Source organism: Hyperolius riggenbachi, chromosome 11, assembly GCF_040937935.1.
Source record: "Hyperolius riggenbachi isolate aHypRig1 chromosome 11, aHypRig1.pri, whole genome shotgun sequence".
Classification (NCBI taxonomy): Eukaryota; Metazoa; Chordata; class Amphibia; order Anura; family Hyperoliidae; genus Hyperolius; species Hyperolius riggenbachi.
In genome coordinates this window covers 174,705,625-174,731,675 of record NC_090656.1, presented here as the reverse complement: position 1 = coordinate 174,731,675, position 26,051 = coordinate 174,705,625, and the positions used below count along the sequence as shown (strand labels likewise).

General features: G+C 44.5%; 1 protein-coding gene across 3 annotated transcripts in view; it reads right to left on the bottom strand.

Moving 5' to 3' along the window:
- NECAB2 (N-terminal EF-hand calcium binding protein 2) overlaps window positions 1–23,869 on the bottom strand; it is a 378,886-nt gene extending 355,017 nt beyond the window's left edge. For 2 of the 3 annotated variants that reach the window (XM_068259472.1, XM_068259473.1), the window contains exon 1: window positions 23,632–23,869. In XM_068259472.1, the coding sequence (XP_068115573.1) occupies window positions 23,632–23,847 (216 nt within the window). In that variant the 5' untranslated portion in view covers window positions 23,848–23,869. The remainder of the gene's footprint in view (window positions 1–23,631) is intronic. The other variant, XM_068259475.1, reaches the window with a different exon arrangement.
- Between the last annotated feature and the right edge of the window lie 2,182 nt (window positions 23,870–26,051).

Genomic DNA, 26,051 nt, shown 5'->3' with positions numbered 1-26,051 from the left:
ACATTTTATTGTTCCTACAGAGTGTCTTCTTTCCTTCTAATGAGTGACATTTAAAAATACCCTGAAAATGGTGAGGGAAAATAATTATCTGCCACTCATCAGAAATGGAGAAGCTGCTCTGCAGGAGTTATGGAATGTCTCACAAACCAAAGGGGGGGGGGGGGGGGGTGAGTGATCCAGCTGAAGCTAGCTCAGTTTCCTTTGGATAGTGTAAGCCAGTGCTATCTAACTTCACGGGCATGGAGGGCCACATTTTTTCAGACTACACAGTGGAGGTCCAACTCCCCTCACCCATGATTCCGCCCCTGACTTTCCAAACCCCCACCTTTCAAGGATAAAAAAAAAAAAAAAGTGGCAGCAGTTTCCCACGAAAATACACATTGTCTGGCTGCCACTTTCCACAGAATACAGATAGTCTGGCAGCAAAATACATAATCTTACAAGTGCAAGTAGATTGGAAGCACTTTCCCACAAAATGCAGTTAATTTGCTTCTGCAGTGTGGTGCGATCATCGCTTTGCATGGGAAAGCAAACCAACTGTAATAGCTTCCAATGCTGGGCATACCTGCACTGGATGGTATGAGGTGCACGTGCACAAGTCAGGGCCTCCTTTCAAGTTAACTTAAATGCATGAATAAAAAAGGTGCAGGTATGCATGGCAATGAAAGCTATTGCAATTAGCTTGCTTTGTGTGGTGCGATCATCGAAATACACAGGAAAGCAAACTAACTGCAATAGCTTCCATTGCTGTGCATACCTGCGCATTTTTGCCATTGTTATACTGTATAGTTATTTAAAGTGAGTGTGCTTTGAAGTTAACTTGAAATCAGACCCTGAACTGTACAAGTGCACCCCATAGCATCCAGCACAGGTATGCATGGCAATGGAAGCTATTGCAATTGGTAGGCTTTTGGTGGTGCCGCACCGCACAAGCAAACCAACTGCAATAGCTTCACTGCCGTGCATACCTACGCTGGATGCGAAACAGGCGTTAATGCTACTGCTGGGGATGGAGGGAGCCTGGTAGCGTTTTTTTTTTGCCAACAGCTGCTGAAAACAGGCCCTTAAAGGACAACTGTAGCAAGTGGACTATGGAGCTATATTTATTTCCTTTTTAACAATACCAGTTGCCTGGCAGTCCTGCTTATCTATTTAGCTGCAGTAGTGTCTGAATAACACCAGAAACAAGCATGCAGCTAATCTGGTCAGATGTGACAATGTCAGAAACACCAGATCTGCTGCATGCTTGTTTTAGAAGGCTAAATGTATTAGAGGCAGAGGATCAGCGGGACTGCCAGGCAATTGGCATTGCATAAAGGGAAATAAATATGCCTGCCTCCAAATCCCTCTCGCTACAGTTGACCTTTAAGTGGCATTTTCAACCTGTCCCCACAGCACTCACCTCTCTAGTGTGGCTCTTAAGGCGGCATGTGCCTTTAATGGCAGCGTGTAGCTCTGATGGTGGCGTGTGTGGCTTAAGCTCAAAACGCGCTCAGCAGCATTTCAAATAGGAAGCTTAAGTCATTTGTGCCGCCCCTTTCCTCCGCATCCATCGCTTCCTCACCAATCACTGTGAACGTCCTCTGAAGAGATATTCAGTGGGGGGGGGGGGGGGCAAGACGTCCAGTGGGGAGGGCAAAGGACTTGAGCGGAGGGCGGAGTGACAGCGGCCAAAGGGAAAAGTAAAGCCACCACCGAAGGAAGAAAAAAATCAAATTATTATTATTATTATTATAATAATAATAATAATAATAATAATAATAATAATAACGATGATGATGATGATGAACAAAAGCAACAACAGGGGAGGGGGGGGGGGGGTTAGAGAGCAGAGGGAGCCACAGAAAGACCTCTGGCGAGTTGGATGCAGCCCACCAGTTGGATGGTGCTGATTTAAGCCAATAATGCACCTCCCACCCTTCATCAGGTGATTAAGATGCTCATGTCCAAGCTTACTCTATAGGTCACTCGGCAACACACAATTCATCTACACGAGTGAAGCAGTCTCTGCAATTGTGACATTATCAGTTGTAGACAGTACTGTGCAGTGTAACAGAGTCTTGAGGAGGGCAACTGTTAAAGCGAGTTATTGTGTTGGGGGCACAGAGGATTAAGACAAGGACAACCTAAAGGGAATCCAAATGCAGTTTTTTTCTACAATGCGAAATTGCACATAATGCTTTCCTATGGACATTCGTGGTCAAATGTTACTAAGGCCGTTCGGTAAAAAAAAATAAAAAAATAAAATTATAATAGAACATAACATAACATAAATATAATATAATATATATACATATACATATACCTATATATATATATATATATATATATATATATATATATATATATATATATATATATATATATATATATATATATATATAGTAAGGGATTGCGGAGATGCCGCCGCATCAGAGAGTGGCTTGGCGGCTATCTCCGCGTCTCAACCGGCGGTTTCCGCCGCGCAGATACATGATGGAAACATGCCTGAGATTGTGGGGAATGAGGAGGAAGCCGCCGCAGCGCCGAGTGGCATGGCGGCTGTCTCCGCGTCTCACCTAGCGGCTTTCGCCGCATGGTCGCATGGTGGAACTTTGCCTGCTCCTTCAGTCGCACATAGACTGAGGTCTACGCGCGCGCGCACACAGACAGGATCTTTATGCAAGCAGAAGGTGAGTCAGCTGATCAGCCAGTCAGCTGACTCCAGCACTGATCCTGATTGGCTGAGCGACTGGGGCGGTGTTTAGGAGCGCTCCCAGTATATATAGAACAGGCCTGTCAGTTGTTCCTCGTCTGCTGTTGCATATGCTACGAGTTAGCACTCAGACCCATAGTCAGATCCGAAAGTGTGCTTAGAACCAGCAGGAACTGGGGATCCACACTTCTGTTGATAGCTTAAAGTACTAATTGAATTGTATTATTTGTTATCACCCTCTGCTAGCCTTGACTACTCTTCTGTCTTGTGATTGTGTGCCTTTGCCTATCTGATCCAGTTGCCGGCTTGGCTATCCCTCACTCTGATTCTGTCTTCCGCCTTTGTACTGTATCTGTCCGTGTGTTGCCGAACCTGCTTGTCTGACTCTTCTGCTCTCACCAGGGAGCCAGTCCTGGTGAGGAGTTCTCAGTTTAGTAATCACCTGCTCCTCAGGTTGATAGCTGCAGTATAGTCAGAATCACCTGCTCCTCAGGTTAATAGCTGCAGTATAGTCAGAGTCACCTGCTCCTCAGGTGGATAGCTGCAGTATAGTCGGAATCACCTGCTCCTCAGGTAGATAGCTGCAGTATAGTCTGAGTCACCTGCTCCTCAGGTTGATAGCTGCAGTACAGTCTTAATCACCTGCTCCTCAGGTGACTAGCTATCATTATATGCTGTCTGCGTCTCCTGCCCCTCAGGAGATCACCTGTTGCAGTACAGTCTGAATCACTCACTCCTCGAGTGATCTCACTACATTGTCTTACTGTGCATCACCCGCTCCTCGGGTGAACCTATCATTACTCCTCTGAGTCTCCAGCTTGCTGGAATACTGATTACTGTGTTGATTAGAGATACCCCCTTCACCAGCTCCTCTGGACAGTGGGTATCTCCATCTATATTTACTGTTGCACTAAACACTATCTTACATCTTTGTATCCTGTGTGTCTTGCTATACTTGTATTATTGGTGATTCTGCAGATCACCACATAATCAGGTATAGCATCTGTATTATTGGTGATACTGCAGATCACCAATAATCAGAAAATCTGTTCTGGCTGACACTGATCGTTACAGAACAGCAGACCAAACAATATGGACGCACTGCGCAGTCAAGTTGAAGCCCTGATCACTACGGTAAACGATCTTACCGGAGTTATTGGTACCCAAAAGACTCAGATCACCCAACTGTCTCAGACAGTTCATGTACTTCAAATGACTATCGATGCAGTGCGATACCCTCCAGTAACAGACCTTCGTATACCCGTACCAGAGAAGTTTTCTGGACAGAGATCTGATTTTCAGAATTTTAGAAATCGTGTGTTATCTTACTTTGAGTTAAGGCCAAATCTGTCAGGGTCTGAGGTCCAAAGGGTAACATTTATAAAGACACTTGACAGGAGATTCACAAACATGGGCATATGGACTGCATGCAGAGCATGAGGCTTTATCCTCAGTTCAGGAGTTCTTTAAGGCCATAGCCGTTATTTACGATGATCCGGACGTGGCTATTACGGCTGAGAGGACGTTAAAAACTATCAGGCAAGGTCGTAATCCAGTGGAGAGTTATACCGCTGAATTTAGGAGGTGGGCTGTGTCAGCTAGATGGGGAACGTATGCTTTATTAGATTGTTTTCTGTCAGGGTTGTCTAAAGCAGTCTCTGATTTAATGCTAGGGCATCCTGAGCCTAAATCCCTGGATGAGGCAATTTCATTGGCCGTGCAGATTGATCGCCGCATACAAAAACTAACCCGTGGAAAAAATGCTTTAAGATCTATTTCCTTTGCCTCTTCTCCACCTCCGTCATCACAAGATGAGCCGATGTAAATCGGTCATTCTAGGTTAACTCAAGTGGAAAAGAATCGCAGAAGGTCAGAGAGACTGTCTATATTGTGCTGAGGAGGGTCACATTGTCCAGAATTGTCCTAAAAAGTCGGGAAACGCTGCCGCCTAGGTGTAGTCAGAGGTAATGCTCTAGGCGTGCCGTCAGTACCTCTAAACAATAATCTATATGAGAGAACAGAGGCGCCAAAAGGATAAAAGGGGTTTTAAAGGAACTTAAAAACCAAAAATTTGGTAATTAGAGGAGGCAGTGGTGGACTTACCTTCTCCAAGCAGACACAACACGACTGTACATTCAGTCTATTTATTAACGAACTCCAGATAAAACAAAGCAACGCATTTCACGGGTCAGTGCCCGCTTCCTCAAGCAATAGAAAAAGGAGTTACAGCATCTAGCAAAACAAACAACACTCGGCACCACCACAGAGGTGCCGAGTGTTGTTTGTTTTGCTAGATGCTGTAACTCCTTTTTCTATTGCCTGTGGAAGTGGGCACTGACCCGTGAAACGCGTTGCTTTGTTTTATCTGGAGTTCGTTAATAAATAGACTGAATGTACAGTCGTGTTGTGTCTGCTTGGAGGAGGTAAGTCCACCACTGCCTCCTCTAATTACCAAATGTTTGGCTTTTAAGCTCCTTTAAAACCCCTTTTATCCTTTTGGCGCCTCTGTTCTCTCCTTTATAATATTGTATCCACCCTGGGTGGAGGCTTGCGACCCTTTTCTACTATCTACAGAGAGCGACTTCTTATTCCTGAGTGGGGTCAGGATAATCTCCCCACCTGCCTTTACAGTGGTTGCCTATTGGTGACCCATGTTTGTGAGTATAACAACTATTACTCTTTGTCATTATCCCCTTTGTCAATACATACTACACTATTGAGGCTCTTGGTGTTCCTCTGTTTATCTCGTTTTCTAAACAATAATCGCTTGCTCCTTCCCTGCTCCATTACTTGGGAGGGTCGGATCACGCCCACAGAGGCATTTGTGAATTCAGGTTCTGCAGCCAATTTTATAGATTATGACTTCGTGAAAAAATTGAGGTTTCCCTTGCTCCCATTAGACGGCCAGATTCTGATCACGGCAGTAGATGACTCTCCGCTGCAATGTAGACAGCCTCTTTCTCAGACACCCGTGTTATTGTGTGAAATAGGGGCTCTACATAAAGAGAAACTACAGTTCTTTGTCCTGCAAATGGCAACTTCCACCATAATCTTCGGAATGCCGTAGTTGCAACTTCACTCTCCTCAGATTGACTGGGCCTCAGGTCAACTACAGAGCTGGTCAGCCCATTGTCATCACTGTTTGGAGAAAGTTGCTGTTTGTGCCACCAAGGTTCAGGTGAAAGGAGTGCCAGTGCAGTATGCAGAATTTTCTGATGTGTTTTGCCCCAAATCAGCAGATAAACTCCAGCCACACCGGAGTTTTGACTGTCCCATAGAGCTGAGATCAGGTTGTATGCCCCCTAGAGGTCATCTCTATAATCTGTCAGGGCCAGAGAAGCTGGCAATGCAGGAGTACATTAAGGAAAACTTGACCAAGGGCTTTATCCGTCCTTCCCGGTCACCTGCTGGGGCTGGGTTCTTTTTTGTACAGAAAAAGGACGGTGGGCTTCGCCCCTGTATTGACTATCGGGGGTTAAATAAGATCACAGTGAAGAATCGTTATCCATTACCGTTGATTGACGATTTGTTTGCCCAAGTTACCAATGCTAGTATTTTTTCTAAGTTGGACTTACGAGGAGCATACAACCTTGTACGCATTAGGGATGGTGATGAATGGAAGATGGCGTTCAACACGCCCGACGGGCACTACGAGTACCTGGTCATGCCCTTCGGGTTGTGTAATGCCCCTGCCGTCTTCCAAGAGTTGATCAACGAGGTTTTCAGAGAAGTTCTGGGAAAGTTTGTGTTAGTATGTCTGGACGATATACTGATTTTCTCACCCAATCTGACTGAACATCGGAAGCACGTGAAGTTTGTGTTAAGAAAATTGAGGCAGAACTCCTTGTATGCCAAATTAGAGAAGTGCCTCTTCGAAGTCACTAAGGTCCCTTTCTTGGGATATATTATTTCCACTTCGGGTCTCTCCATGGACCCTGAAAAAGTCTCTGCTGTATTGGAATGGCCTCAACCAGTGGGACTTAAAGAGACTCTGTAACAACAAAAACCTCCCCTGGGGGGTACTCACCTCGGGTGGGGGAAGCCTCCGGATCCTAATGAGGCTTCCCACGCCGTCCTCTGTCCCACGGGGGTCTCGCCGCAGCCCTCCGAACAGCCGGCGACTGTGCCGACTGTCAGTTCAATATTTACCTTTGCTGGCTCCAGCGGGGGCGCTGTGGCGACTTTCGGCACGGAAATAGACGGAAATACCCGATCTCCGTCGGGTCCGCTCTACTGCGCAGGCGCCGGAAACTTGCGCCTGCGCAGTAGAGCAGACCCGACGGCGATCGGGTATTTCCGCCTACTTCGGCGCCGAGAGGCATCAGAGCGCCTGCGCAGGAGCCAGGAAGGTAAATATTGCGTCACCGCTGCACGGAGGGCTACAGCGAGACCCCCAAGGGACGCAGGACGGCGTGGGAAGCCTCATTAGGATCCTGAGGCTTCCCCCACCCGAGGTGAGTACCCCCCAGGGGCCGTTTTGTCGTTACAGTTCCTCTTTAAGGCACTCCAAAGGTTTCTGGGTTTCGCCAACTACTACAGGAAGTTTATCAAAGGGTTTTCTTCGGTGGTGTCACCCCTCACCAGCCTCACCAAAAAAGGGGCCGACACTTACCATTGGTCAGCAGAGGCACACTCTGCTTTTACTATATTAAAAAAGTTGTTTTGTTCAGCTCCTATTTTGAGACACGTAGATGTCACCTTCCTCTTCATCGTTGAGGTAGATGCATCTGAGATTGGGGTTGGGACTGTGCTGTCTCAGTGATCTGGCCTTCAAGGCAAACTGCATCACTGTGCCTTCTTTTCTTGTAGGTTCTCTCCAGCCGAGAGGAACTACGATATCGGCAATCGGGAGCTCCTGGCCATGAAGTTAGCCTTTGAGGAATGGCGTCACTGGCTTGAAGGGGCAGAACATACAATTACATTTTATACTGATCACAAAAATCTGGAGTACATCGAGGGGGCCAAAAGGCTTAGCCCCCGACAGGCTCGCTGGTCTTTGTTCTTTTCAAGATTCAGATTTATTATAACGTATACTCCAGGCAGTAAGAATATCAAAGCAGACGCACTGTCTAGGTGCTTTGAGCCTGAGACAGTTCAGCCAGCAACCCCTGAGACCATTCTACCTCAAAGATTGGTGGTAGCCGCCACGGAAACCTGGCAGGATTGGGCACTGACCTTAGTGCCCTATCAGCAGGATATTCCGGAAGGGAAGCCCGAGGGGGTATTGTTTGTGCCACTTCCCTTTCGCTTACAACTCCTACAGTTGTTTCACGCCCATAAGAACGCAAGGCATCCCGGGGCTGCTCGAACTCAGGATCTACTGACTGTGTATGGTGGCCTTCTTTGGCACTTGATTGCAAGGAGTTTGTGAGAGAGTGCTCTGTTTGTGCCAGAAATAAGCCCTCTTGGCAAGCACCAGTGGGTACGCTACAATCCTTGCCAGTGCCAAGTGAACCATGGACTCATTTGTCTAAGGACTTTGTATGAGAACTCCCCAGGTCTGAGGGCAAGACGGTCATCTGGGTGGTAGTTGACAGGTTCAGTAAAATGGCTCATTTCGTCCCATTGAAAGGACTCCCCTTTAGCTCAGGAATTGGCCGATCTCTTCATCCAGCACATTTTCCGGCTGCATGGCATTCCGGAGAATGTGTGTAACGATCGGTGTCAGCAACCAGAGAGAGAATCTAATCCTTGGCGATCCGCAGTATCCCCAAGAATACAGATATACCCAATTGAGGATCTGCGGAATCGCCAACAATCAGATATGTCTAACCTCTAGACACCTGAGAAGGTGTAAGTGTTTGGTGCAACAGTAACAATTCCGAGAGGAGACCACCAGAGGAGCTGGCGGCCTAAGACTCCTGAGGAATTCACCCCTGACTGTGGGTGATATTCCTGTAGCCTGTGGACCCCTGGGTGAGGGGCCGAGGCTGGGTTGCAGGAAGCCCTGCAGCTAAAATGAGAGGTAATTGCCCTGGACTGGGCTAACGTAGTACAGAACTAGCACAATCCTAGTCTGGGTGTGAGGTCCGTAGTCATCAACACCCTGGAACTAGCCTGGAGCATAACATAAATGATAATACAATTCCCTAGTCTTGGGTGTGAATTCCGTGATCATCAACACCCTGGAACTAGTCTGGAGCACAACATAAATGATAATACCATTCCCTAGTCTTGGGTGTGAGTTCCGTGATCATCAACACCCTGGAACTAGTCTGGAGCATGACATAAATGATAATACAATTCCCTAGTCTTGGGTGTGAGTTCCGTGATCATCAACACCCTGGAACTAGTCTGGAGCATAATATAAATGATAATATAATTCCCTAGTCTTGGGTGTGCATTCCGTGATCATCAACACCCTGGAACTAGTCTGGCAAATAAACAGTACAAGGTAATCTAGCTCAGTGTGAATTCCCAAGTCCTCTTGGTTCAAACACACTGTAAGGATCTGACTATGGTCTGAATGCTTCCACAAAGTGTTTGCAATGGCAGACAACCAGCAACTGACAAGCAGCAGAATATATAGTAGCTGGACTCTGCCGCCCCGCCCGATCCACTCAGCCAATCATGAGTCCTGCAGGAATCAGCTGATCTTCCTGATCAGCTGACACTTTCCCTGCTGGTATAAAGGTCCTGGGTTCAGGCCCGCGCGCGCGTAGCTCTCCATCTGCCTATGTGCACTAACAGACCCAGCCACACCAAGCGCACGCTGTTGCATGCAAACCGCCGCGTTGGACGCGGAAACAGCCGCTTTGCCGTCAGGACATGCGGCGGCCTCTCCGCATTCCACCATACTACCAGACGCGTGTCTATGCATGCAAACCGCCGCGTTGGACGCGGAGTCAGCCGCCTTGCTCCTGACACACGCGGCGGCCTTTCCGCGTTTTCTCACAATGTGGTGTCAGATAGGGGAGTCCAGTTTGTGTCTAGATTCTGGAAAGCCTTTTGCAAACAGCTTGATATGGACCTGTCATTTTCATCAGGCTACCACCCACAGACCAACGGACAGACAGAGAGTTAACCAGTCCCTAAGCAATTTCTCAGGTGTTATGTGGCAGATGCCCAGGCAGACTGGGTAAGGTTTTTGCCTTTTGCGGAATTTGCACATAATAACCTGAAGAGTTCTTCTTCAGGTTTTTCTCCTTTTCATGTAGTCTCAGGGAGATCTCTTAAATCCTCTCCTTTACCTGTGGCATCATCCCCTTTCCCTGCTCTAGAGGATTGGCAAAGGGCATTTAAGGAAGTGTGGGTGCTGGTAAAGAGGAATCTGGGAAAAGCCTTTCAAACGCAGAAAAGACAGGCGGATAGAAGGCGGTCTGTGGAGTGGAAATTGTCTCCAGGTGACATGGTGTGGGTGTCTACTCGGCACCTGGCGTTAAAGCAACCATCTCCCAAGTTGGGACCCAGATTTGTAGGCCCATACCCGGTGTCCGAAAGGATTAATGATGTGACATATATGATTGATCTCCCAGCCAGCATGAGAGGTGTGAGATCATTTCATGTTTCCTTGTTGAAGCCTGCCATGCAGGTGGATTCCTCCCCCCCCCCCCCTGTGATGGTTGACGATCAACCTGAGTATGAGATCGAGAAAATTATGGATTCTCGATTAGTGCAGAATTCTGTACAGTACTTGGTCCATTGGAAGGGGTATGGTCTAGAGGAGAGAACTTGGGTTCCGGAGTACTGCATGCATGCCGAGGATCTGAAAAGAGAGTTTCATGAGCGATATACTGAAAAGCCATGTAAGAAGCGTCCGGAGTCCACTCCTCAGGGGGGGTACTGTAAGGGAATGCAGAGAGTGGCATGGCGGCTATCTCCGCGTCTCAACCGGCGGTTTCCGCCACACGGATACATGATGGAAATATGCCTGAGATTGTGGGGAATGAGGAGGAAGCCGCCGCAGCGCCGAGTGGCATGGCGGCTGTCTCCGCGTCTCACCTAGCGGCTTTCGCCGCATGGTCGCATGGTGGAACTTTGCCTGCTCCTTCAGTCGCACATAGACTGAGGTCTACGCGCGCGCGCACACACAGACAGGATCTTTATGCAAGCAGAAGGTGAGTCAGCTGATCAGCCAGTCAGCTGACTCCAGCACTGATCCTGATTGGCTGAGTGACTGGGGCGGTGTTTAGGAGCGCTCCCAGTATATATAGAACAGGCCTGTCAGTTGTTCCTCGTCTGCTGTTGCATATGCTACGAGTTAGCACTCAGACCCATAGTCAGATCCGAAAGTGTGCTTAGAACCAGCAGGAACTGGGGATCCACACTTCTGTTGATAGCTTAAAGTACTAATTGAATTGTATTATTTGTTATCACCCTCTGCTAGCCTTGACTACTCTTCTGTCTTGTGATTGTGTGCCTTTGCCTATCTGATCCAGTTGCCGACTTGGCTATCCCTCACTCTGATTCTGTCTTCCGCCTTTGTACTGTATCTGTCCGTGTGTTGCCGAACCTGCTTGTCTGACTCTTCTGCTCTCACCAGGGAGCCAGTCCTGGTGAGGAGTTCTCAGTTTAGTAATCACCTGCTCCTCAGGTTGATAGCTGCAGTATAGTCAGAATCACCTGCTCCTCAGGTTGATAGCTGCAGTATAGTCAGAATCACCTGCTCCTCAGGTTGATAGCTGCAGTATAGTCTGAATCACCTGCTCCTCAGGTTGATAGCTGCAGTATAGTCTGAATCACCTGCTCCTCAGGTTGATAGCTGCAGTATAGTCTGAATCACCTGCTCCTCAGGTTGATAGCTGCAGTATAGACTGAATCACCTGCTCCTCAGGTTGATAGCTGCAGTACAGTCTTAATCACCTGCTCCTCAGGTGACTAGCTATCCTTATATGCTGTCTGCGTCTCCTGCCCCTCAGGGGATCACCTGTTGCAGTACAGTCTGAATCACTCGCTCCTCGAGTGATCTCGCTATATTGTCTTACTGTGCATCACCCGCTCCTCGGGTGAACCTATCATTACTCCTCTGAGTCTCCAGCTTGCTGGAATACTGATTACTGTGTTGATTAGAGATACCCCCTTCACCAGCTCCTCTGGACAGTGGGTATCTTCATCTATATTTACTGTTGCACCAAACACCATCTTACATCTTTGTATCCTGTGTGTCTTGCTATACTTGTATTATTGGTGATTCTGCAGATCACCACATAATCAGGTATAACATCTGTATTATTAGTGATAGTGTAGAACACCAATAATCAGAAAATCTGTTCTGGCTGACACCGATCGTTACATATATATAGTTAGTAATAAATAGGTCGGTAGAATACCACATTTGGCATTTTACATTTTTTTCCCCCAGATTCACCAAGATTTCCACACATGCAGTAAAGTTTGATAATTTGACAAAAAAAAAATTACTTATGCTTACTAAGATCTGCTAGGTAATGTGGAAGTCTCACCAGCTGTGCAGTAGGTTCCTGCAGTCAGCTGTGATACTTCTCCTTTAAGGGGTCTTCATGAGCCGTTCCTGTGTGACAGATTACTAGAGTAAGAGGCATCCTGCATCCCATTAGGTGTGCACACATACCACTAGAGGGCCCTCTCCTGTGTATCATAATATAGATCTGCACAATTAAAGGGATACAGAAAAGCCTCTTTGAACGCCTCTGCTTGTTAATCTTGTGCGTTTTTCTCTTTCTGATGTCCCGCCTGGTAGTGCATTGGATCAAATGGAGCGAGTAAAAGGACCAGGTAGCTCTTCCTGTTGGCTGGCTCTTATCTGTCCAGTTAACCGAATGCAGATTACCAGTTACCAGCAAGTCCACACTGATCTTAAATAACTAAGATTTTACCACAAGCTCTTATCTCTGAACTGGCATTTACTGGGGTATTAACTTACACAATGCAACTATATTTCTATGGTACCTTTATTTCTGCCGCCCGGACGTGAAGCTCACGTACAGGCGGCTGCTCTGCTGCGGTGCCGCGCTCCCGTGGTGTCCCCCGGTAGCCCTGGGATCAGTGAACGGGAACATGGTTCCCGATCACCGATCCCTGTCTCCCGTAGAAAAACCGAAGCGCTCTTACAAGAGGCTTCAGTTTTTCTGCCCGGAAAAAATTCCGCATCCCCCTTGTACTTCCGCTTAGTGAGAAGCACAAGGAGGGAAAACAAAAATGAAGGTGGCCATCTTGTGGCCAAATAGTAAAACTACATCTACATATTTTTTACATTACAATTTACACATATAACAACATTAAAAATTAACGGTTTATGTCCCACACCAAAATATTACCCGAATAAAAAAATTTACAATAAAAAAAAAAAAATAGTTACCTAAGGGTCTGAACTTTTTAAATATGCATTTTAAGGGGTAAACATTTTTTAAAGTATAAGCTTGTAAATAGTGATGGACGCAAAACGGAAACAATGCACCTTTATTTCCAAATAAAATATTGGCGCCATACATTGCGATAGGGACAAAATTTAAATGGTATAATAACCGAGACAAAACAGGCAAATAAAATACATAGGTTTTAATTATGGTAGCGTGGATTATTTTAAAGCTATAATGGCTGAAAACTGAGAAATAATGAATTTTACCATTTTTTTCTTATTAATCCTGTTAAAATGCATTTATAAAAAAATAATTCTTAGCAAAATGTACCACCCAAAGAAAGCCTAATTAGTGGCAGATAAAACAAGATATAGATCAATAAATTGTGATAAGTAGTGATAAAGTTATTAGTGAATGAATGGGAGGTGAAAATTGCTCTGATGCATAAGGTGAAAAATCCCTGCGGGCTAAAATGGTTAATGCATCAGCAGTTTGTTTGTTTCAGTCAGAATAATGGGCAGCATTCTATGCATTTACTGGAGCATAGGGAAGCATCTCATTTTGGTTTTAAATGTTTTTATCTCCATCCTGGTAATAGTGTTTTTTTGGCCCGGTTATGTACAGTATAAATCTCTTTTAGAATAAAGCTATAATTAATCTAAACCATACAGCAGACTTTTATGGGAATCCATTTCTGTTAGTTGCACTAAACTGTAATTCCCAGTCCGGCACTTGTTGAGTGCGCTTCTCATTCTGGTTGTCAAGAATGTTTGGCTAAGTGCAGTTAACCTAATAAATAATTTTTCTGTAGATACGTCATGGCCTGGATAAATAACAGTCCATAGGTAAAAACACATTGAGAATACCAGGACGCATACACATACATGAAACTCAAGTGATCACAAATTATTTCTGCCAACAAAAGTACATCAAGCTTTACGTATGTACCATCAAACAAACTGCTTAAAGGACAACCGAGGTGACATGATGAGATAGACATGTGCATGGATAGTACCAAGCATACAAATAACTAGGCTGTGTTCCTTTTTTTTTCTCTGCCTGAAAGAGTTTAACATCAGGTATGCAAGTGACAGTTTCTATCCGGGTCAGGACCGGCTTGAACTTAAAAACTACATTTAAATATAAAATAAAACTGGGATATCTTAAAAAGTCATTTTTAAAAGGAGGATAGATACAATTGTTTTTTTTTTCACCTCAGAGGTCCTTTAAAGGGAACCTGAGGTTCCATTAGGGGGCTGCCATATTTATATCCTTTGAAACAATACCAGTTGTCTGGCAGTTCTGTTGATCTTTCTGTTCCAAATCACACAATTGAAACAAGCATGTATCTCATCTTGTCAGAAACGTCAGATCTGCTTGCTTGATCAGGGTGTATTGCTAAAAGTATTATGCTGGGGATACACGGTACGTTTCTGTACCGTGTATCGACCAGCTCATCCGGCCAGCTGATATTATTCAGCTGGCCCGATCAAGCCGCTCGACCCGCGCCCGCTCGATCCCTGCTGGCGGACAATGGCAGGGAATCGAGCGGTGATAAGGAAGTGCCGGCGAGGACGAGCGGTAATCGATCCGCGGGGGCGTGGCTGGGGTCGATCCGGCGGTTAATCTTCCGCCGGATCGACCCATGTATTCCCAGCATTAGTGGCAGAGGATAAGTAGGACGGCCAGGCAAATTGCATTATTTAAAAGGAAATAAATATGTCAGCCTCTCAGGTTCCTTTTAACAAACCAGTGGACAGAACACTGACTCCCTAGCTACAGTACGGTGACATAAGACGGGCTCTTATCATGCCACTCTTCACTTTCCCATTGCTTTTTACACGGCCTTACTAAATAAGCCCAAAGTACAAACGAACTGCTAACCTTTCCAAGTATTCACATGCTATAGTGAATGCCAGTAATGACCATAAAACACTTTGCAGAGGACTAATCAGATTCTGCCTGGTTAACAGACAGCCGATTAATCAAGCTGCTGCAGTAGGAATCAGAAGCTCATGGATAGAATTAACCCTCTGCAAACATCAGTTAACTTGGAATCAAAATTCATACGAGGGAAGGCAGCAAGAAGAACCATGTTGTCCGTAAAGGGAGGAGTCTGATGGAACGTGGTGAACGAAGAAAACACCTGGGCTGGCTGGATGGACTTGCTATGATGTGATGCATCTTTCCCTCTGCTCGGGGTAGACACGAGTCGGGCAGGGGCCCTGGGGGAGTTAATGTGCTGTGTGTGTGGGGGGGGGGGGTCTCTGGGGTACTTTTGCCCAGGGGCCTTATTGTAGCTAGATATTGGGATCAGCGTGGCCGGGAGGGGAGGGGGGGGGTGTTTATGTATACAGGTTCTGGACAGCTTTTTTTTTTTTTTTTTTGAAACATTATTTATGAAAGTGTTGTACAATAAGAATAACATTGGTGTGCCAACAATTAACATGGTATATCTGGTATCAAAACGGCATGCACAACTATTGACATTTTGTAACAATAAGTTCCTGAAAACCTCAAAATAAACACTGGTAGAACATGCTAAGTTTGGGAATGCCCAAGACAGACCCAGTAATTTGTGCAAAAAAAAAAAAAAAAAGTCTCCACGTCTGATGGCACTATGTCAAAAAGCACAGCAATGTTCTTTCGCGAGACAATTAAGTCTAAACAGCATATAGAAAACACATATTAAAAGAAAGAATAGGAGAAAAAAAGGGAGAATAGGAAGATCTCAAGGTGGGCCCAGGCTCCAGAGGGTCAAGACAAAAAAGGAGGGGGGGGGGGGAATAAATGGCCAAAGAGGAAGCAGTCAACAAACAAGAACCATGTGATCCCAGTGCATTAAAATAAAGCTAAAAGGGACATTCGGGAGTAAGGAAAGACCAAACGATAAAGGGTCAAGAGAGAGGATGGAATTTAAGTGAGTCTATAGGGATCTGATTGTATTCATCTGATTCTAGAAACATGTTCCAATGAATCCATGTGTGTGAGAATGCCTCGTCTCTGCCATGGATAGTATGTGGTCTGGCCAACTTCTAACTAAGGAATGGGGGTGGAGGTGGAGAAAGATACTAGCCACACTAAAGGGGTAGAGGGTAGTAGATACTGTCCACACTTCTAACTAAGGGGAGGAGCATGGAGAACAGATAATGGCCACATTGCTTCCAAGGGGGAATGGATAATTGTTGCACTTGGGGACCAGGAGGCTTCATCCAAGCTTAATAGGGTCAACATATACACCAAGTATATCAACTTATAGTCAAGGATATTTAGTCAAGTTGTGAAATTTTGCTCTAGTTTGCTTACAGAAAACTTTTGGTCCTCTCGCCACTGCGCACAAACATGGAATTTCCTTTAACAAAGGAGCAATATTCGTCTTAAGAATACAGAGCAGATTCTTCCTGCTCCTTCACATCTTGCTTTGGCTCATTTGAAATCCCATCTAGCTTAACGAGCTGGAATATGTGCATAAGCATTTGTCAACTTTATGGATGAAGTGGAAACGGATTAGGAGCATGAACCGAGCTAATCATTTGCTGGATCTCTAAAAAAGAGCCTCCAGCTTATTACTGGCCCATAAGGACCGGAGACGCGAAGCCAACATTAATTCGACCTCAGTTCTTGCATAGTTAACCCTGACATTACCCGTAGGGCTGCTGGAAAATATAATATTAGGGCAATCCACAAGCGTCTCTTTCAGTGTGGAAAAATTCACACAGTCATCTCATATGGTGACACAATTATCAAGCCCTGTGACAAATATAAAGGCAGAGTAACCATACTGCAGAAACAAATAAATCTATATTTAGTTGCCCCATGCTGCTTGGAACAAGTGAGGATGTACAACAGTATTTGTAGGTGAACAAAAGAAAAAAGAAAATCAATCATGAAAACATTTGGGGAAAATTAACTGCCTGCACGCTTCCAACATAAATTACAAGAAATCTATGACTTTTTAATTGCCAGAGACATTTGCAATCTGCTACAATGCACAAGAATCCACGGAACCTCCCAGTTGGCTGGATATCAACTCTCTCTAGGGAGGTTTAAATCCAAGTTGGTCTAAACATGCCAGGATGCACAATACTATAACTGGATTATTTACAGAGGCAAAAGACAGTAACTCCTGAAGAACACTGCATCCCCCACAATGTATGACTGGCTTACTAATCGAACAGTTCTAGACTAGTAAAACAGGGCAGTATTGCCTTAAAGGGACCTAAGCACTCTTTTTTCCTCTTGGAATTGCTGCCTGAGACCTCTGCTAACAAGAGCATGCCCGATAGACGATATGACCAATTTCAAGCTAAAATTGTTGCATGTATCGATCGGACATGCTGCAAGATGTCGGGCTGTCATGGTCGATCAGGTGCGCGGCAATAACGGCAAATGATATCGGGATGAGTGACAAAAACAACAACACTGTTCCCCCTTAGTGTATAAATGTGTCCCCTCATGTGCATTTACACATTACCTGTCCCATGTCGCCCACTGCGAAGTGTCCATCCGTCTTCTGATTCTTCTTCCATTTGCACCTCATGCCGCCAGCCTACAGCATGTAGGTGACGTCACCCACCAGCAGCATGAGGCGCAAATTGAAGAGGGAGAACTGGAAGATCCGGAAGATGGATGGGCACTGCAAAGCGGGTGACAGTACAGGTAATGTATAAATGCACACGGGGGGTCGGGGGAAGGGGGGCATTTATACAATAGGGGAAGCAGCGGTGAAATCCACCAATTTATCAGGAATCGGCCTGTGGTGTGTGGGCAGCCAACAGATTTCTCTCTAATCAGATTCAATCAGAGAGCGAGAGATTTGTCTCTTGGTCAATCTGCCCATCATTGCTAGATGTATGGCCACCTTTAGCTATAAAAGGTAGAATTGAGCAGTATTGATGACAATGGCTTCAAACACTCAAAAGGTCCAGGATCAAAACATCACTGCTCAGCTTCTCCAGTAACATGACTAGGAAGCTTTGTGCATTTTTTCGTGCTTTGCAATGAGCAGAACACCCTGTGCCAAATCAGAGCTTTGCACAGGACTAGAGAAGTCCATATGAGACAATAGTTCTAGCTTGCAGCTAAAATTCCATGCAGCTTGGAATCAGACAAATCACAAACAGAAAGTTTACTCCATTGGTCCAACATCAAGCTGCTAGCAATGTGCATTAAATGTGCATGCAATATGCAATTATCTTATCACTGACTGCACAAGAGCAGATTTTAAAGAATAACGCCTCTTTTCCATGGACTGTTGATAGGCAGTGAAATGCCTCTCAAACTCTCACAACTGCTCACTGCTGCCTGGAAACTGTTTGCTGCTGCCTGGTAACTGCTCACTGCTGCCTGCCTGGTAACTGCTCACTGTTGCCTAATCACTGCCTGCTGAACACACAGTTCAACAGTCCGTGGAAAAGAGGCCTTAGGGTAGGAACCAACTAGGCAGAATCGCATATGCATTTTCTATAGCACATAGTTTAAAATGCATATGCGATTCTGCCTAGTGTGTTCCTACCATCTAGCCTATACACAATTAAATTTTTCAGCTGAGTTATCTTCTCTTTAACTACTGTAGCCTTTTGGACATAGCTGCTACATCCAAAAGGCTGCTTCCATGCTGCTGCACGCTCCCACGGCAGATCGCGCCCGTGTGCTCCTGTGCTGCCACCCGTTAGCCCGGAGATCAATGAATGTGAACGCAGTTCTTATTCATTGATCTAAGTCCCCATTAGAAAGACCAACAGCTTCTATTAGAAGCTGCAATCTTTCTAAAGAAAGAAAAACATTTCACGTCCTCCCTTCAAAAAAAAAAATAAAAAAATTTGACTGAGGCCATCTTGTGGCCAAATAGTAAAACTACATCTACATACATTTTTTTTAATAAACTCACAAACAATTACATTAAAAATTACCCGTTTACCTCCCACACTCCCAAAAAATACCCAAATAAAATTTGTAATAAAAGAAAAAAAAAGTGTTACCTAAGGGTCTGAACTTTTTTAATATGCATGTCAAGAGGGTATATTACTATTATTTTTAAAATTATAAGCTTGTAAATAGTGATGAACACAAAACTGAAAAAATGCACCTCTATTTCCAAATAATATTGTGATAGGGACATCATTTAAATGGTGTAATAACCAGGACAAATGGGCAAATGAAATGTGGGTTTTAATTATGGTAGCATGTATTATTTTAAAGCTATACTGTCCAAAAACTGAGAAATAATGAACTTTTTTCATTTTTTTTCTTAATATTCCCATTAAAATGCATTTAGAAAAAAATAATTCTTAGCAAAATGTACCACCCAAAGAAAGCCTAATTGGTGGCAGAAAAAAACAAGATATAGATCAATGCTTTGTGATAAGTAGTGATAAAGTTATTAGCGAATGAATGGGAGGTGAAAATTGCTTGGATGCATAAGGTGAAAAATGACTGAAAGCTGAACTGGTTCAACTAACTTTTCAGCATTTTACAATTGACAGAGTACTCAAAAGTTGCTATAACGGTACTATCAAATTTATTTTGAGTAATATCTTGCTTGCTGGTGGTTTAAAAAGCATGTTATGACAAGGTGTGAAAATATCACATTTGAGAAAACTCAGGAGAAAAAGTGAATTGCATATGGCCCCTGGTGGCAATTGATGCAATTCTTCAGATGATCCATTCTCCAATTCAATCGTAATATCGATCCCATCGATTGATTTTTCAGATCAATTCCATTAATATTATCTAATTGGATAGCATCTTTATTTCTGTTAGTGGGCGGACGACCAGTATTATGGTCAAATTGGAGAACTGATCGTCCCAATAATCGTATCGTTAATGGCCACCTTAAAGTGAGCCCGAGGTGAGAAGTGATATGGAGGCTGCCATATTTAGAACTACTGCGGCTGGGCAGTACACTCCCCAGGTGCAGTAAAAAGCGTGGACTTGATTGACAGCGGCACTTACATACGCGCAGTGGAGGACGACCTGGCGGGCCGGCCTCTGCACCAGAGGGGACCAGGAGCCACCGGCTGAGAGCAGAGCTGCGGCATGGAACATAATGGCTGCCAGGGGCAGGAGGAAGCCACGGGTAAGTAGATTTTTTTTTATCTAGCCTGGACATTTCCTTAAAGAGAGGGAAGCCTCTGGATCCTATTGAGGCTTCCCTCACTTATCTCAAGTCCCCCATTGCTAAGCGTGGCGCCCCTCCGCATTAGGGCCGTGCAGCTCTTCCTGCAGAAAAATAGTCGCATAAGCCTGCGGCTCCAGCTTACTGCGCATGCGGGCTGGGTCGGCTATTGTACAGAAACGCTGGAAGAAGAAGTGCTGCGTGGCCCCGATATGATTAGCGGACAATGGATTATCACTAATCTTCTGGGGGACTGCGCTCAATGATGCTGAACATCTGAGCAGAGAGAGAACCCTCAATAAGATCCTGAGGCTTTGCTCTATTTAGGTAAGGATCTGATTTTGTACCCGAGCTTCAGCTCAGGAACTCTTTAACCACTTAAAGAGAGACTAAAGCCACTATAAAAATCAGTTTTTACCTTTTATTTCATTTAACCACTTCGCAACCAGACCTTGTTTTCCCTTCTGGACCAGAGCAATTTTGACGTTTTAGCTATGTCCCTATTTAATCAGCCATAACTTTAGCCCTACTCACTACACCTAAATGATCTATGTATCGTTTTTTTCAGGAAAAACTAGACTTTCATTGGCGGGTATTTTGTCCCTAGACCAAAAAAGTTTTCTATGCATTTTAATGGGTAAAAGAGGGGGAAAATGAAAAACATGTATTTGTTCTCACTTTTTATCAATTCCAGTTTAAAAATAAAAAGTGCCACAGGAGAAAACATGTCACCAGTAATATGTCCCCCAGTATAGATAGCAAAATGTGTCCCAAGTATCAGCCCCCCCCCCCCATAGCCAGATGTGTCCCCAATATCAGTCACCCTAGTATAGCCCGATGTGTCCTCTGTGTTTGGCACCTCTCAGTATAGATAGCCAGATGTGTCCCCAGGTTTGCTGCCCCTCATTATAACCAAATGTGTCCCCAGGAATAGTGGTCCCCATTATAGCCAGATGTGCCCACAGGATTAGCGGGTGCACCCAGGATTAGGGCCCCCCCACCATTATAGCCAGATCTGCCCCCAGTATAAAATTCTTTACTCAAAATTAGTATATTTGGCCCCTCTTATTTTATTCCCCCCCCAGCTGCACATTTTACCCCCCACCAGGGGTCCACGCACCCCCATAATGGCCAGCCAGATGCCCCACCCAGGCAGCCCCCTTGGTGGCCAGGTCGCTATAAATAATGATCAGCAAGCAGCTTGACTAACTTTGTCTCGTTCCAGCGATCAGCCTGCAGCCCAAGCAGCCCAAGCATCCAGCCCTGTGGTGCTGAATAGGCGGGTCCCGGCTTGATGACGTCATCAAGCCGGGACCCGGGTAACTGGAATTACACGGCTGAGTTCAGAGCGGGGATCAGAGGCTCGGGCTGCAGGCTGATCGCTGGAACGAGATAAGGTGAATCAGGCTTTTTACTAATCACCTTTTTTAGCCGATCTGGCCACCGAGGGGAGAGATGAAGGATCACCACTGTTTGCTACAGCGGTGATAGTTTATCCACGAGGGGGGTCGTCTCTAATTGGCTACAATGTTCCCTTTCACCAATTAGTATTGCAGCTGTCAGTGCCGGGAGGTGCGCTCTGAAGCGCACCTGATCGTGCACCGCAGGGCTGCAAGCTAATCAATATATCTGCATCATGGTTGCTTGGAGGGTGTCACAGATGACATAGATATACTGTAGCAGTGGACAAAGTGGTTAAGGATCATTGCCAGACCTAAAACACTGCTAATCCCGCGGCAGAACGAGGGTTCTATCATCCCCAAATCCTCGGGGCAAATTGCGGGGAGCGCTTCCTGATTGAGGCAGAGGTTAGGGCTGTAGCTCTGACTCTCGTCGCATCAATCTCCGCTAATTGCCGCCTCTCCCCTCCCCTCTCAGTCTACCTTCACTGAGAGGGACGGGGAGAGGCGGAGATCCGCAGTGGATTGATGCAAATGGAGGCAGAGCAACAGCCCAACGCTCTGCCTCCCTGGGCAGCAAAATCCACGACCAAGAAAGTCATGGATTTTTGCACTACGATTTGAGGGTGATAGAACCCTCGTTCTGCCGTGGGATAGCGGCATTTTAGGTCTGGCTATGATCCTCAAACGAAATATAAGGTAAAAACTGATTTTTGTAGTGGCTTCAGAACCACAGGCTTAAAGAGATATAAACTAATTATCAGTTGATTAGCACTTCAAATCCATACCTCCCAGAGTCTCACTTCTCCTGCCACAAGAGATGGCTAATTCCAAGCACTGATATTCAGCAAGGTAAAATGTGACAGAAGAAGTGAGACACCCAATGGTAGTTAACATACACAGCAGGCATATCTGGCTTAGTAGAAATGAAGAGTTACTTTTCCCATAGATCCTCTATAGCAACCTACACTTGTGAGTATATTTTACTCTTAATTTTAATTCTTTTACCTGAAGATAATACACCATAAGGGCTCCTGGTACCCCTGCGTTTTTTTCTTCTACACTGTACTAGTTACAGCCCCCAGATCTACTTTTCCCATAGATGTTCCATCTACCTGGACTACAATGCCAGAAAGCTGTAGGGGCAAACCAGAAAAGAACAAATGATTGATTAACTGACAGCTTGATTAAATAAATCCAGCTCAAGCTGTCATCTAATCAATCATTCATTCTAGGAATCTGAGTAGCACTCTGTAAAAGTCTAGTCTAACCTCTTCTAATGCTAGTATAGAAAAGTTTAATATGCTACAGAGCAGCTAGAGATCTATCCATGGGAATACATAACACTGTCACTTCATCCCTTTAAATACCGACACATCTAAGTTATACAGGTTCCTGGGCTACTCACACATAATCAGTGCCTAAACTGCATCCAACTAGCCACAAGGCATATATAATTCATATGTATCCGTATTTAAAGGGATAAAGTAGAAACCCTGCTGCCAGCTGATGATCGCGCATCCACCCAAAAGTGAATGAATTATCAACGGTTAATGCCTGGTACACACCATGCAATCTCCCATCAAATTGATAATTTCTGACACATCCGATCAGGTTTCCAATCGATTTTGTGCAGAAGTGATCAGAAAATGAATCATACACCTGACTGGAGCTGTCAAAAAATGATCGATGGGACCCATAGATCTGACAAGAAATTGCACAGTGTGTAACAGAGAACCACTACAAATGTAATCAAACATTACACCAGCACAGACAGTCTAACTACTGTAGTAAGATTAATTTTACAAGCTTTCCGAATGGAGGCATAAATATTAATACTGGCTTAGCCCCGGCTGGAGTAATGAACAGCCTGTCACACTAGCTTTAGGAAGAATTTATGAATAAATCAGGAATAATAAACACTACAGACTTGCAGGGCTGCCCCTGTCTCTCTTTCCCCAAGTTTGATTGGGGGCTTCGCACGTCTCCAATAGTAGTTGCACAGACCTAGAACAGAGCATGATGATCTTAGAGCTGCACATATGTTGCTTTCTGGGCAGAGGGGAGTTTGGATGCTGCGAGTGGTCATAGATCATACGGAAGGATGGGTAAAGCAGGTGTGATCTCCGCTACAGTACTCACATCCAGTATGACAGAGATGCCCCTCCTGGTGCCCGGGTTGGGCATGCCTTCCCCCCCTGTGAGCGCCTCCTCTTCCCGCAGCTCTCGCTCACTCTTGTCGCTCATCTTGGTGACGATCCAGCGGAAGAGTCCGTCCAGTGTCCGGGCCTGAGAGTGCTGCTGCTGCAGGAGCTTGTGGACGCTGCTCCTGCAGTACCGGGCTGCCTGCTCACACATGTCTGACTCTGGGAGGGGGAGAGCAGCCCGCCCCCTGCATGTCAACACGCCCCGCCGGCTCCCAGGCACGCCCCCGACACGCCCCTGCAGTCATCTCTCCCAGCAGATATACACTCCGATATGAGAGGCAAGAAAAAAAATAGCAGCTGGTCCACTGTGGGTAGCCACGCCCTTATTTATGCAAACCACACCCTCGCAGGTCCCCGTGAGACTGGCAGAGAGCGGGTGCGCGCTGTCACAGATATTCTTTAGTTCTCTCTGGGTGATAACTTATAAGCTCCCAATGGAACAGAGGCGGCTGCTGACTGCTGACTGTAATGTGCTGGAGATTCGTCTCTCTAAACATTTACATCGTTACAAGTCCAGTTACAGATGAAAGGCGAATTCGATGCTCTCAGTTTGGTTTTATGTATTGCAAGGTGGAATGTAATGCTAGAGTAGTAGCAGCTGTAACGATGTAACGACTACTATATGGTCCAGGAGCAAGGGGGTCCCGTTTGCCCCTAACATTTTTGTGTGTGTGAGTGATCAACATTAAACCACACCTGAAGCAAAAATAAACTTATGAGAAAATGTATGTGTAGCAAAGCTAAATAGAACAAAGAAAAGCAAAGAAAAGAGGTTCATCATACATCTCAACATTTTTAGAGGGACACTTAAGCCAGGGACACTTAAGCCACGCCCATGCCATACAACTAATCTCCTATACCCTAAAGATTTTAAAAGAAACATGTTTTATAATTCAAACCACACTGGTCCTTTCTATCCTTGTTCATTTAGTTTTATTTACATTTGAAAATAAAAACAATATATCAATGTAAAGGAAGAGAATAATGTTTAGAGTCAATTAACCATTTCAGCCCTCAGTCGTTTTTCACCTTATGCATCCGAGCAATTTTCACCTCCCATTCATTGGCCAATAACATTATCACTACTTATCACAATGGATTGATCTATATCTTTTTTTTTTCCGCCACCAATCAGGCTTTCTTTGGGTGGTACATTTTGCTAAGAATTATATTTTTTTAAATGCATTTTAACAGGAAAATTAAGAAAAAAAATGGAAAGGAAGGAAAAAAATCATTATTTCTCAGTTTTTGGCCATTATAGCTTTAAAATAATACATGCTACCATAATGAAAACCCACACATTTTATTTTCCCATTAGTCCCGGTTATTACACCATTTAAATTATGTCCCTATCACAATGTATAGCGCCAATATTTTATTTGGAAATAAAGGTGAATTTTTTCAGTTTTGCGTCCATCACTACTTACAAGCTTATAATTTAAAAAATATTAGTAATATAATCTCTTGACATGCATATTAAAAAAGCTTAGACCCTTAACTATTTATTTATTTATTTATTTATTTATTTTCAAACTGTAATTTTTTGATTTATTTTTTTAGTTAAAAATTGTATTTGGGTATTTTTGGGGTGTGGGGGGTAAACAGTTAATTTTAATTGTAAGTTATTGTGTTTTATGTGAAAAAAACTTATGTACATGTAGTTTTACTATTTGGTCACAAGATGGCCACAGTGATTTTTTGTTTTCAATTCCCATCCTGTAAGCGAGAATCTCGCTTACAGGAAGTATAAGGAAGATGAGTTTTTTTTGGTTTTTTTGGTCAGAAAGACAGAGGCTTCTGATAAGAAGCTGTCGGTCTTTCTACCGGGGTTTTAGATAAATGAATGGGAACTACTGTATGTTCCCATTCATTGATCTCCGGGATAATGGGGGAAAACACAGGAGCGTGCAGGCGTTGCGTGCAGACAATCACATCCAGGCGGCTAAAATGACTAAACTAATTTTTCAGTAGATAATATATATATAATATAATAATATATATATATATATATACTGTGTATGTATATATATATATATATATATATATATATATATATATATATATATATATATATATATATATATATATACAGTTCAGTACATAAATCCTGAAAGAGGGACAAATGAGGGAGAAAGAGGGACAGAGGGACTGAGTTCCCAAAGAGGGACTGTCCCTCCAAAAGAGGGACAGTTGGGAGCTATGGTTGCATATTGTTTTCCAGTACAGGAAGAGTTAAAAAAAAAAAAACTCCAGTTGTTATCAATGCAAAATAGCTTCTCTGAGCTATTCAACCTAACTTGCGTGGATTACATTACTGTTTTCGGAAGCACTTAAAGCGTTCCCAAACCAAAGCTC